Here is a 13,542-nt window from a genome sequence, read left to right on the forward strand (position 1 = left end):
TCAATGACTCAATCTCTCAGAATAAAATGCAAGATTACACACACACATGCAATTCCTGACAATTCAACCTCATCCTCTTATCCATTGCTCAATTGTCTTCTTCAGTCCAGCAAGCAAACCAATACAGCTCCTCTCAGTACCAGCACTGTTCACTATTAAGTACAGTTCCCAAGTGTTCTTTCTGGATAAAAAGAGAAAAGATGCAAGAAAGATATTCTCTAACCACCTTTAGCTGCACCTTCCTGTGATTCATTCATCCCAGTGGTGGCTGCTTGTTACCCAAACCATTCACCAAAGCAATACCTTTCACGATGTCCCAAACAAGTAACAGGTAGTAGTAACTCCACCCAAATAGCCGCTTCTTCCCCAGCTCCTGGTGTTTTTACCTACCCTCCTGGATGTTACCCTGCATGTTATTCACTTCTGCCACCACTCCAATTACCCCACACATCCACCTTTACAAGAAGAAGGTAAGCCTGAAGGTTTCCTTTCCCAGCCTCCTCCTAGCACTCAAGCCTTGTCCAAAGTTTACAGGGCAGGGTTGCCATTCATTGAGTTGCTTTGTTAACCCTGCTCATGAGATCTAGAAAGGTAAGCTTCCCCCTGCATCCCCCACGTAAGAGATGAATCAGTGGTGGTGAGAGTTATGCCTGTTGAATTTCTCCACAACAACCTACTGTTGAAAAGCAGCACAGGAGCAGAGTCACTTTAAAAAAAGCAGTAACAATATCCCTTCATGGGAAGCTGCTCCACGAAGAATGCTCCCCTTTAAACATTACAGTACATGGAATGGAAAATCAAGTCGGATGCAGCTCTTCCCCCACCCCCAAACCTTTGGAGCACAGAGGAGGTCAGGGTTGCCCCTTCTTTTCTATACCTTTTCAATCTTTCCCTGCACCTGCCTATCAAACAGGAAAATAAAAACAAGAGAAGCACACTCCCTGGAATTGCACAAACAGCTGAACAACGCTTCACCTGCTATATTTCTGCATGCCTCAAAATGCTTTTATAGGTTTTTTAAAAGGCACAGGAACACAGGCAGTTAAAAAGGAAAGTGGCAGCCTTAAGCTTTTCCCATCACAGTGCTCCAGAGACTTAGACTGAGGAGGGGGAATGGGTGGGAGGTGAAGAACATCTCATCTGGCTAGATTCTCCCTACCACGCAACTCTTAAAGGGACAGCACTTATCCAGCTTCCCATGCAGGATTGCCACCCGTGTGGTGCTATGTTTTTAAAAATATCTGTCTGCTTTCTGACAACAGCCTGGTGGGGGAGGGGGGAATACGTGGGAGGCTTCACATACCCACACAAACAGATGTACCACTACATTTCTGTGACATGGGAAAAGAAGAAGATTCCCTCTGCTAAATTTCCCACATGTGCTGGGCTAGCCAAACCAGGATCACTTTTCCTTTTTCCTTTCGAAGAAGAACCTAGACATGCCTCCCCATCCACATTAACCCCAACAGAAGGAATATATGTGGGATCAAGGAACCCCCAGGTTTCCCTGCTGGATCCCACCCCCTCCCCAAATGCACATCCAGCCCTTTTACCTGCTCCGTGTCTCTCTCATTGAGGGTGGGCAGGGGACTCCGACCACTGTTCGACATGGCTCCCTTGGGCAGGGCCTGAGGGGAGAGTCCCCCCACTGCTGCTCAGCTGCTTCCCCTTCTCCTTCGCCCTGACCCAGCTGGAAGGGGTCGGGGTCTTCCTCCTCCTCCTCCTCCGGCTCTTCCTCCTCCTCACGGCGAGGGGGGCGGCCAAGCCACCAGCATGGGGGAAATGGGGCTCAATGGGTGGTCGGAAGGCACCAGCACCGCCTATACATAGGTGGGTCCCGCGCCCCGCCGGCTTTGAATGAGGGGAGCCCGGCTTGACAGTTCACGCGAGGCCGAGGATGAGGCGCGGGGACAAGGCCGCACCGGTCGAAAAAACCCGAAGCGGGGAAACGCCGGGACCCAAAGCGAGCCTTTGTCTGGTCTGAGGCTTCCGAGCCCCGGCGCGCCTCCAGAACCGGGCCCGGACACCGTTTTCCCGTCACTGCCGGTGCCCGAGCTCCACTCGCCGACCCTCAGCTTCACACAGCGGAGGCTCCCAACATGGCCGCCTCCGCCGGGCTTCGGGAAGTTCCGCCTGTTTTCCGGAAACACTCGAAAGCGGCCTCGACAACAACGGCTGCTTCGCACGCCTCGCTCTCGTCATCCGCTACCCTCCAGCGGTCTGGCGGAAAGTTCCGAACGCCAAGCCGATTCTACTTCCCACGGTGCACGGAAAAACACGAAGGCGCCGGCGGAGAGTTGATTGGTTGGGCAAGGAAAGAAAGGCGGGGCTTCTTTGCGAAAAAGAGAGAGAGGGGGAGAGAGAGAGAGAGAGAGAGGGAGGGAGGAAAAGGAGAGGGCGTGGCTAAAGCTTTCTATTGCGTTGGGGTGGGAGAGAAAGTCACTGGGAGAGGGAGGGGGGGAGGTAGAGGCAACATCCGGAAACCTGTGGAGAGAGAGAGAGAGAGAGAGAGAGAGAGAGAGAGAGAGAGAAGTTCGGAAATGGACGTAAACAGCCGAATAGGTTCTGGTTGGCAATGTCCGGAAATACCCGAATTGTGTCCTGTTCGGGCTCCACGGAAATATCCGAATTAATTTCTCCTCCATCCTCTGGTTTAAAAGTGATGGGCGGAAAAATAAATATATATTGTGTGTGTCTGTGTCTCTCTATTTATTTCATAAAAGTTATATACCGCTTGACTGTAAAAAACAACAACCAACAACCTCAAAGTGGTTTACAATAATTAGAAAATGAGAAAACAGAGAAACATACTGTATGCTTTAAAACATACAGAAGTTAAAATACTAAAACAGATCAAAATTCATACCCTCCCCACGTTTATCCAATGAAAATAGGGACGTCCTAAGGAAAAGCGGGGCATTTCCGGGATCAAATAAGAAACCAGGACGGCTTCTGTCAATCTGGGATTGGACCTGGAAAATAGGGACACTTGGAGGGTCTGAAAATTGTCCCAGATTTCTAGGCATCTGGGGAGACTCCTCTAAACAGGGATGTTTTTAGCAGGCGCCGCAAAGAGTACAGCGAAGTCGCCTGCTTTGATCTCAATAGGCAAGGAGTTCCAACAGTAGGGTCTGCCACGCTAAACAACCAAGGTTTTACAAACACAGAATAGGTATTAAGTGTCACCTGTAAAGGTAAAGGGACCCCTGACCATTAGGTCCAGTCGCGGACGACTCTGGGGTTGCGGCGCTCATCTCACTTTATTGGCCGAGGGAGCCGGCGTACAGCTTCCGGGTCATGTGGCCAGCAGGACTAAGCCGCTTCTGGCAAACCAGAGCAGCGCACAGAAATGCCATTTACCTTCCCGCCGGAGCGGTACCTATTTATCTACTTGCACTTTGTGCTTTCGAACTGCTAGGTTGGCAGGAGCAGGGACCGAGCAACAGGAGCTCACCCCGTCGCGGGGGTTCAAACCGCCGACCTTCTGATCGGCAAGTCCTAGGCTCTGTGGTTTAACCCACAACGCCACCCGCGGCCCAAGTGGCACCTGTAAGCAGCACCAAATATTTTAACTAATTAAGCAGACGTCTCAAGTTGCTGCCTGTATGAAACCCTAAACCCTTGTCAGGCTGACAAATGCCAGAAGGGCCGCCCCGTTAGCCTCTTGGATAATGATGGCAAAATTTATTTGGGACTAAACCTAGACTATGGATCACTTTCCTGCTGCAAGGGCTAAATGGATGTTGCAAAGCTAAAGGCCCATATAAGTGACCTTGGGGTCAGTCACTACCTCTTAGCCTAACCTCACAAGGTTGTTGTGGGGATTAAATGAGGAGCAGGAGAACCATGTTGTAAAACTCTGAGCTCCTTGGTGGGGTGGGGTGGGGGGAAAGCTGGATAGAAATGCACTAAATAAATAACGGGATAGAAGCAAACTCGGACACTATTTATTAGTTTAAAAATACGTTTCCTCTTTCCCTTGCCCTCTTTTTTAAAATAATGAGCTTCCCCAGCTGTTCACCCACCCACCCCCCACCTCCACACCTTATCCTTTCCCTTCCTGAAGAAGGATATCTCACATAAGAACCGCTAACAAGGTGGGTGGGAAATTATGCAGCGAAAATCTTGCATGTGGCTGAGCACCAGCTATGATGCTGCTGTTGAAAGGATGAAGACTGCACACTTCTCTTCGGAGGCAGAGCAGAACGGAACATGCACCAGTTGTTAGCATTTGTGTGTGTGTTTAAAGCCATGCCTGCCCTGCAGTTGTACAGTTCGGTTAATTTTAGGGCCCTTCCAGACAGTTGCTATTTTCAGGTGGGATTCAATCCTAAATTTAATTGGTGCAATTAAATTTGAGGCTCTCGCACAACAAACCAGCTCCCTCACTGTCCCATTGGATGTCTGTGCAGTAAACAAAAGCGACAAGGAAACACACTGGAATAACACCTGTGTGACACTACGTCGTCTAACCTCCCTGTGAGCAAATCGAAATGAATGCTCAATGGATAGCCGGCATTGTCTAAATATAGGAATACAGGAAAATGCCTGCTGCTGAGTCTTTCTGGATTTCTGGTGGTACTTTCTGATGGGAAGAGCTGTTTCACAGTGAAATGCACTTGCCTTCATTAGAGGCTTTTAAATGGAAGTTGGATGGGTGTCCGCCAGCAATTCCTTAGCTGATTTCTGCATTGGGGGGTGGACTAGTTGACCACTGAGAATACCTTCCAACTCCAAAATTCTATGTATCTGTGAGTCAGGCCATTCACTACACTGACTGGCAGTGGCTCCCTGCAAATTCAGACAGGGAGTTTCTTCCAGGCCTACCTGGAGGTGCCGGGGATTGAACCTGTGACCTTCTGCATGCAAAGCATATGCCCTGTCCGCTGAGCTACAGCCCTTCCACTAACTTCCTTGCAAACAAGCCAGGATGAATGCTCAACAAACAAGACGGTCAGGAACAGATACTGTCTACATATTCCTTCACTTTAAAAGAGCCTGGAGCTCTTATTGAGGACCCTCCTGCTCACTCTGCTCAGTGGGACCCCAGAATTCTGACCCCTGCGCCTGCTTCCAGCACTCATTCTGAACTGGCTGCACTGGTGCCCAAACCTTGAATGGAAAAAAATATGCAGTTGTGCTCTGCCCCCTGGTGGTATTAGTGAGGCACTGCAGCTAATTTAGCGCCGTTAACCCCAGCGCACTGCTAGGCATATTTCATAGAATACTAGAGTTGGAAGGGACCACAAGGGTCATCTAGTCCAACCCCCTGCAATGCAGGACTCTTTTGCTTAATGCGGGACTCGAACCCATGACCCTAAGATTAAGAGTCTCATGCTCTACCAACTGAGCTATCCCAGCTAAGTTCTGCTGAGTTGAAAACTTATTATTCCCATATGGATCTCACCCTGTAGGATGGCATCCTCCGAGTTATTAATTGGCCCACTACCCAACTAAATAAATCTTAACTGATTGCTTTAATAAATTTGTGCATGAACAAAACCATGGATCTGCAGGAACACAGGAATCTGCTGTATACCAGACTATGGCTATGTACGCATTACTGGTTTAAAACACAGAACAGTCGTTTCCCCCATCCCCCCCAAAGTGCTTTTTAATGTTGCTGTATACACCAGGGACTGTGTGGGGTTGTCTTCACCCAATGCACATTACTGTACTTGATTTATTTTCCCGGGGCTGATATCTGATCTGGTGTTGCTGTTTTCTGAGCATGTGCAGAACATGTCTCAAATGTACACACCTTGGCTTAACGGCGGCTTCTGCTTTCAAGTCAGATGGAAGCTGTTTTGACAGAAAGTGCATCAAACGGGAGCATTTCTCGAGAAACTATGGGATGCCTAAGGATTGGGCTAAAGTCATGTGCACTCAGCTTCAGGCGCCAGCGGTGGGAAGACAGAGAAGACAGTAATGTGTGCACAGCTTAGAGGACATAATCATCAAATAGTTGCTTAAGCCTTGACAGGTTAAATGCCTGACAGAGCGGCTGGTGTCTCTTGGGGCTGGTGGGGTGGAAGGCAGGGAGGTGGAGCCAATGACAGGCAGAGCCCACAAGCTATAGTTTTGCCCTCCATCCTTCTCCTCCACTCTGCTGAATTTTCATAGAATCATTGGAAAGGACCCTCAGGGTCATCTAGCAAGGCAGGGACCTCAACTAGACCATACATGGCAATATTGAGACTAAGGAGGAGGAGGAACCTGACAGGCAGAGAGCCACCCGCTGGACAAGATGCTAGTAAGAAGCAGGGAAGGGAAGGAAGCAATGATTCTTCAACATCAACTTCGTTGGACTGGTCATGTTGTGCGGATGCCTGATGATCGTCTTCCAAAGCAACTACTCTATTCCGAACTTAAAAATGGAATGCGTAATGCTGGTGGTCAACAAAAGAGGTTCAAAGACTGTCTCAAGGCAAATTTTTAAAAATGTAGTACAAACACCGACAACTGGGAAGCACTGGCTTGCGAGCGCTCCAGTGGAAAACAGCCTTTACCAAAGGTGTCATGGGCTCTGAAGATACTTGAACTCAGGACGCAAGGGAGAAACGTGCTAAGAGGAAGGCATGTTTGGCAAATGCACACCATAACAGTAAGAGCTGTTCGACAGTGGAATTTGCTGCCAAGGAGTGTGGTGGAGTCTCCTTCTTTGGAGGTCTTTAAGCAGAGGCTTGACAACCATATGCCAGGAGTGCTCTGATGGTGTTTCCTGCTTGGCAGGGGGTTGGACTCGATGGCCCTTGTGGTCTCTTCCAACTCTATGATTCTATGATTCTATGATCAGCTCCCACCTGGAAACCAATGTCCCCACTGTGGAAGGACGTGTGGATCCAGAATTGGCCTCCACAGTCACTTACGGACTCATTGTTAAAACTGTGTTTATGGAAGATAATCTTACTCGGCTACGAGTGATCGCCGAAGAAGAAGAAGAAGAAGAAGAAGAAGAAGAAGAAGAAGAAGGGCAGGGAGGGACCGGATGAAGGCAGGCTGAGGTTGGTGGGGCAGTGCCACACGAGCTCCAATGCACCAGCCTCTCTGGAGGCACAAAAGCCGTCAGGGCTGCTAGTTCTTTGGAGGGACAGGCAAGGCAGAGTGGGGAGAGACAATCCCCAAATATCATTACCAACAGGAAACAGGGCAGTCAAATGTCGAAAATTAACTATTCTTAATTGACATTTCCCCCCCAAAAAAAGTTTTTGATTGAGTTTCCACTGAAATGAGGCTGCATTTTAATGTTTAATGTTGTATTTTAATCTTGTTTTTTAAGCTGTATTTCAATCAATTGTTCTTATATTTGGTGTTAGCCGCCCTGAGCCCAGTCTTGGCTGGGGAGGGCGGGGTATAAATAAATATTATTATTATTATTATTATTATTATTATTAGTTAAGTAGAAATGGGCATTTCAGCAGGTATTGCTTGCCATGCGTAGGAACGTAAGACGAGGCTGCTGGATCAGGCCATTGGCTCTTCTCGTTCAGCATCCTGTTATCGCAGTGGCCACCCAGATGCCTCTGGGAAACCCACAAGCAGAAGAAGAAGAAGAAGAGTTTGGATTTGATATCCCGCCTTTCACTCCCTTTAAGGAGTCTCAAAGCGGCTAACATTCTCCTTTCCCTTCCTCCCCCACAACAAACACTCTGTGAGGTGAGTGGGGCTGAGAGACCTCAAAGAAGTGTGACTGGCCCAAGGTCACCCAGCAGCTGCATGTGGAGGAGCGGAGACACGAACCCGGTTCCCCAGATTACAAGACTACCGCTCTTAACCACTACACCACACTGGCTCTCAGGACCTCTGAGCACAAGCAGGACATCTGAGCACAAGAGCTGCCTTCTCTGCTGCAGTTTCCGTAAACTGGAATTCAGAAGCATTCCTGTGGTGGGGGCAAAGCACAGCCATTGCGGCCGGTAGCCATTGATAGCCTTTTCCTCCGCCAATTTGCCCAGTCACTGCCTCCTATGGGGGCAGATTCCATAGTTGAGTTATGCACTCCTGAAATCCTCTCTTATTTGGCAGTATGCAAGGGCCGGAGCCCTGTTCTCTTTCAGAGCCTTTTCTTAGCAGTGGTGGGGAAATCTGCAGCTGTCCGAATGTGGCTGGACCACAACGCCCGCCCACCTTGGCCATGCTTGCTGTGGCGGATGGGATTTGTCGCTCAGCAACACCAGGAGAGCCCACACCTGCCGTTAGGAAAAGGATCCCTCTCCCAACATGGCGAAGGTTAAGTACAAATCCGGTTCATCACCTGTCTCTAGCTGTGGCAGGTGGCTGTATGATGAGCAAACAGACACAGATGGAAACTAGAACGTGCTCTACAAAACTATGGCACATGTGTGTACCTCCTGCACATTGTAAACGGTGCCTTGCCTTGGCACCAATCTGATAGAAGATTGCAAATAGAAGACTTTGGCAGAAGCTGTACTGGGAGTTCGAGCTCTTCATTCAACAGTGAGGGCCAAGGCAGCCCTTGCGTGCCCTCCAACATTTCTCTGATGAAAATAGGGATGTCACATTCCATAATGATAATTTTGCTATTTATACCCCACACATCTTACTGGGCTGTCCCAGCCACCCTGGGTGGCTTCCAACATATATAAAAACATAATAAACATTAAACATTAAAAAAAACCCACACATTCCCTATACAGGATTGCCTTCAGACAGCTTGGGAGTCAGATAACTCCATACCCTCCAACATTTCTCCAATGGAAATAGGGACATCCTAAGCGGGACATTCTGAGATCAAATCAGAAACTGGGACAGCTTCTCTAAATCAGGGGCATCCCTGAAAATCAGAGACACTTCGAGGGGCTGCCCTTGAGTCTTTTAAATCAAAGGTGGGGGACCTTTGGGACCCTGCAAGTGTAGGTGGACTCCAAATCCCATCAGACCCAGCCAGGATGGCCCATGGTCAGAGGATGGGAGTTGCAGTCTAGCAATAGCTAGAGACAGGGCCGGCCGATCCCATGAGGTCCCACAGCTGCCTCAGGTGGCAGAATCCAGGGGGCCCATGCTCCTCCCACCACCACAGAAGCGAGGCAAGGTGGTTGTGGTAACTTCTGGGTTCTGGAGATTTCTGTCTCCAATCTACCCTTGTTTGGGATCCTGGCCATATTGCACAACCACTGCAGAACAAATCGCAGAATCTGCTTCTTGTTGCATGGCTTTTTTGCATCAAAAATTCAACAGCTGGAGAAAGCCACTTTTCAAGTTTAAAGGAAGGACCAAAAGCTAAAGTTTAAAGAGGACCAAGGACTGTTGTGATGGGCGGGGAAACTTTCCTTTGGTTTGGGCTTGCAGTCCTAATCTGTAATCTTCCTATGTGTTTTGTTGTTGGTATTTGATGATGTGAGGGGGTTTTTTTGGAGGGGGGGATGCTTTATATTTTTGTGTTATTTTTTTTCTTTTAATAACTTGTTTTCTTATGTTGCTCATACAAACGAGCCAATACAATAAAACAGTAACAAAGATTAAAGTGTGCAATGCCACATGCTGACCACCAGGTGGCAGCGGTTTTTCTGAAAAGGTTATCCATCTCCAAAAAATATACGAAAAATATTGCAATGTTCTCACGTGTTCCAAAAAAGATGTGCGTGTGCACATGCAAACACACATCTTTATTGGAGCACGTGATAACATGGCAACGTTTAAAAACCTACTGGAGTCTCTAGATATCTCAAAAGATGACTTGCTCCTGTAATTCCCCTTACATTGTTCAGTTCTAGAGGGGTGTGTGTATTTCAGCCCATGCAGGGCCTGCAGGTCTGAGCACAGTGGCAGCCCATGTGCCCAGTGGCGTAGCGTGGGGGGTACAGGGGGGGCCGGCCGCACAGGGTGCAACATCTGGGGGTTGGGGTTAGGGGGCGCAAATCCACGGGTTAGGGGGCGCAAATTACTTGCCTTGCCCCGGGTGCTGACAACCCACGCTACGCCACTGCATGTGCCCTAGGACAAGGGCTGTGGAATCTGCGGTCCTCCAGCTCTTGATGGACTCCAACTCCCATCAGCCCCAGCTGATGTGGCGAGCCAGTGGGGTGGTAGTGCTTAGGGCGTGAGACTAGGGCCTGGAAGACAAGGGTTCAAATCCTCCCTTGGCCAGTAAGCTCACTGGGTGACCTTGGGTCAGTCACTACCTCTCAGCCCACCCCCACCCCCCGCAGGGTGGTTGTGAGCATAAAAATGGAGAGGTGAAGTTTGTACACTGCCTTGAGCTTGCTGAAGGAAAGGTGGGATAGAAATGGAAATGGAATAAGTAAATATGCCCGGGGAACCAGGGGAGATGGGAGCTGCAGTCCAGGTCAGTGGCGTAGCGTGGATTGTCAGCACCCGGGGCAAGGCAAGTAATTTGCGCCCCCCCCCCCCGCTGCACTGCCCCTCCCCCAGATAGTCCCTCGCTCTCTCTCCGCACCGCACCGCACCGCACGCCTGGCACCCTCCCCTCCACATGCGGCCGGCCCCCCCTGCACCCCCCACGCTACACCACTGGTCCAGGTAACATCTGCAGAGCCCCACTATAAGAATCATAGAATTGCAAAGTTGGAAGGGACCATGAGAGTCATCGAGTTCAACCCTCTGCTGTGCAGGAATCTTTTGCCCAACATGGGGCTCAAACCCATGACTCTTGAGATTAAGAGTCTCATGTTCTATTGACTGAGCTATCCCAGGTCCAAGGACTTCCCCCACATCCCCAAATGCTTCGCAGCGGACTGGGTTTGCGCAGGAGAGGCAGGAGATTAGTTTCCTAAAGGAAAATCGCTGAGATGCTGCTGTCTTACTTGGGTGTGGCAGCAGCATAACAGAAATGCTAAAAGAGACAGAATCGAAATGGAGCCGCAGTGCAAAACTCATACCAAGGAATCCAGTTTGGGTTTCAGGCAGGGGATGCCAGGGGAGGAGGGTTCTGAGTGCCCGTAAGATGCTCTAGCAGAAAACAGGCCTTTCGCCATGATTTTTGCTGCCCAAGCTCCCCTCACCCCCACACATTTTGGGAGGGTAGCAATGGAGGATATTCCAGATCACTTGACACCATTTCTACAAATGTGCTAAGACCTTTGCAGCTGGGCAGAGGTTGGAATCTGGGTCCCCTGGCCCGCAGCTCTAACCGCTACGTGACACTGCCTCCCGAGGAAACGCAAATCAAGTGAAAGCGCCAGGTAGCTGCCCTGGCTTGCCTTCTCTGTGTGTCTCTCTCTTTCTCTCTTTCCCTCCCTCCCTCAAACCAGCTTGCTTTTGCTAATGGACTGAGCAGGCAAGCCGCCTGAAAGGCCCCCCTGGGGGAAGGTCAGGTGTCCGCTCCCTGGCCTCCCGCTCCCTCGCCTTGTCGATACCCATTAGAGGATAGAGGGTGGCAGCAGCGGGGTGCAGCTGGGCACACGGCTTCTCCAGAGCAGTCCACGTTGGGCACCTGAAGCAAAGTCAGCCTGTGTGTGTTCAAAGGAGGCAGGACACGGGCTGCAGAAACGCAGAGAGGCTCCCCAGACCCTTTGGACATCTCTGCTGGGCACCTGCACCCATTTTTTCCTTCCCTTTCATGTGCCTCAGACGGAAGAATGCAAGGTAGGCAGCACTCAGCCTTTGCAATGATGCTGGTAAAGGGGAGGGGGTGTCTGCTTGTGTGTGCATCTAAAGTCGAGAAGCAAAGTCAGGAGCCAGGACGGTGTGCTGAGTTCACGACTGCTAGCGCTCAGCGTTGCTCTCTGCAAAGTGCTTTGCTGCCTTTGTCGCCTTTATTGCACAACAGACCTGGAAGGTAGGTCGTTTTTTTACCAACAGGTGACATTGGGACTCATAGGGTGGAAGGCAGGGAGCCCAACAGTAGGTGGCGCCAGAGAAAGATCTACAGTGGTACTTCGGCTTACGAACAGTCCTGTTTACAAACTATTTGATTTACGAACTCCGCAAAATCAGAAGTAGTGTCCCGGTTTGCGAACTTTACCTCGGTCTAAGAACGGAAGCCGAATGGTGGAAGGGCACCGGCGGCGGGAGGCCTCATTAGGGAAAGCGTGCCTCGGTTTAAGAACGGTTTCGGTTTAAGAACGGACATCAGGAATGGATTAAGTTCGTAAACCAAGGTATCACTGTATCTATCTTTCTATCTATCTATCTTAGGGTTGCCATATTTCAAAAAGTGAAATTCCCGACAGAAAAGTTGCTGAGCTTTTCTTTTTCTTTTTGCCAGTGCTGTTGTGGAAAGCCCTCCCCCCCAATCAGGTGTCAAGGAGATAAATATTTATCTCTTCAGAAGACACCTGAAATTTTTAATGCTTGATATTTTATTATGTTTTCCAATATGCTGGAAGCTGAGGCAACCCAATCAGATGGGTCAAATTATTGTTATGATCTATCAGGGCAGTTTGTTGGGTAGGGAGAGCGCTACTAAAGTTATAGCACCACAGTTGCAGCTTTAAAAGGCACCGTTCTGTGGGCCATATCTGATGATAGTCCTTCTCAGAAAAGACCCATCGAAATCAGTGGACTTAAGTTGGATGATTCCAGCGCCCTCCATTATCCGAGCTTTTCTTTTCTTCCTTTACGCAGTCTGCCTTTGCATCAACACTTCTGGTTTGGCCCAGAAAGCTGGAATTGGTGCATATATATACACCAATCAGTGGAGAAAACAGGAGGGGCGGGGGGAGAAAATAGGACATGTCTACATTTCCGGCTCAGGTCTCAGGATAGAACGCCTACGTCATAAAAGGAATCAAAGCATTCAAACAGAGAGAGAGAGATCAAACCAAATCTGCCACAGGAGTCTTCAACTCAGCAACTTCAACCAGCTTCAGGTGGGCGGGTGGAAATTGCAGGAGCACCCAGAGAGGCAATTTTATTTCAAGCATTTCTAAGGTGCATTTACAAAACGGGTATGGTATCACACACAAAAAAGATGTAGGAAACCTTTTTCAGCCGGAGGGCCGCATTTCCTTCCTGGCAACATTCCGAGGGCCACATATCAGCGACAAGAAGGGTCAGAGGTGAAATTTTTACCTTTGCAAACTTGGCTGGTTTCTTCCTTCTCTCTCTCTCTCTCTCTCTCTCTCCTTTTCTTACTGTCTTGTTTTTATTAAATTTCCAGAATTTCACAAATTAACTTCAAATCAAATAATTACATAACAGCTTTCAGTTCCCAGCTACACTTCCACAGTGTTTATGTTTGAACCCTTTTCTACTGTGTTGTATATCAGACACTCATCTATTACAAAAATCCCCCCAATGCAATTATTTTTATCATTTTTCTTCCACTGCTCATATCTCGAATCCTGCCAGCGATTTCATTTGACTCTGCTCTTCTTCTATAAAAAGTTTATCATTTGGGTCGCCTGGTTTTGCTGTCAGCTTTGCCGTTTCTACATAAAGGTAAAGGGTAAAGGGAACCCTGACCATTAGGTCCAGTCATGGCCAACTCTGGGGTTGTGGTGCTCATCTTGCTTTACTGGCCGAGGGAGCCAGCGTACAGCTTCCGGGTCATGTGGCCAGCATGACTAAGCCACTTCTGGCGAACCAGAGCAGCACACGGAAACGCTGTTTATCTTCCTG

The 13,542-nt window shown here is 49.1% G+C and overlaps 1 protein-coding gene across 8 annotated transcripts in view; it reads right to left on the minus strand.

The window, feature by feature from the left end:
• MARK2 (microtubule affinity regulating kinase 2) overlaps window positions 1-2,264 on the minus strand; it is a 108,943-nt gene extending 106,679 nt beyond the window's left edge. For 5 of the 8 annotated variants that reach the window (XM_083418739.1, XM_083418737.1, XM_083418733.1 and 2 more), the window contains exon 1: window positions 1,554-2,150. In XM_083418739.1, coding sequence (XP_083274865.1) covers window positions 1,554-1,610 — 57 coding nt within the window. In that variant the 5' untranslated portion in view covers window positions 1,611-2,150. Of the gene's footprint in view, window positions 1-1,553 lie in introns of all 8 variants that reach the window. The other 3 variants (XM_083418744.1, XM_083418736.1, XM_083418732.1) reach the window with 3 other exon arrangements.
• Window positions 2,265-13,542: the final 11,278 nt, after the last annotated feature.

Source organism: Podarcis tiliguerta (genome assembly GCF_965153285.1).
Source record: "Podarcis tiliguerta genome assembly, chromosome: 16".
NCBI lineage: Eukaryota > Metazoa > Chordata > Lepidosauria > Squamata > Lacertidae > Podarcis > Podarcis tiliguerta.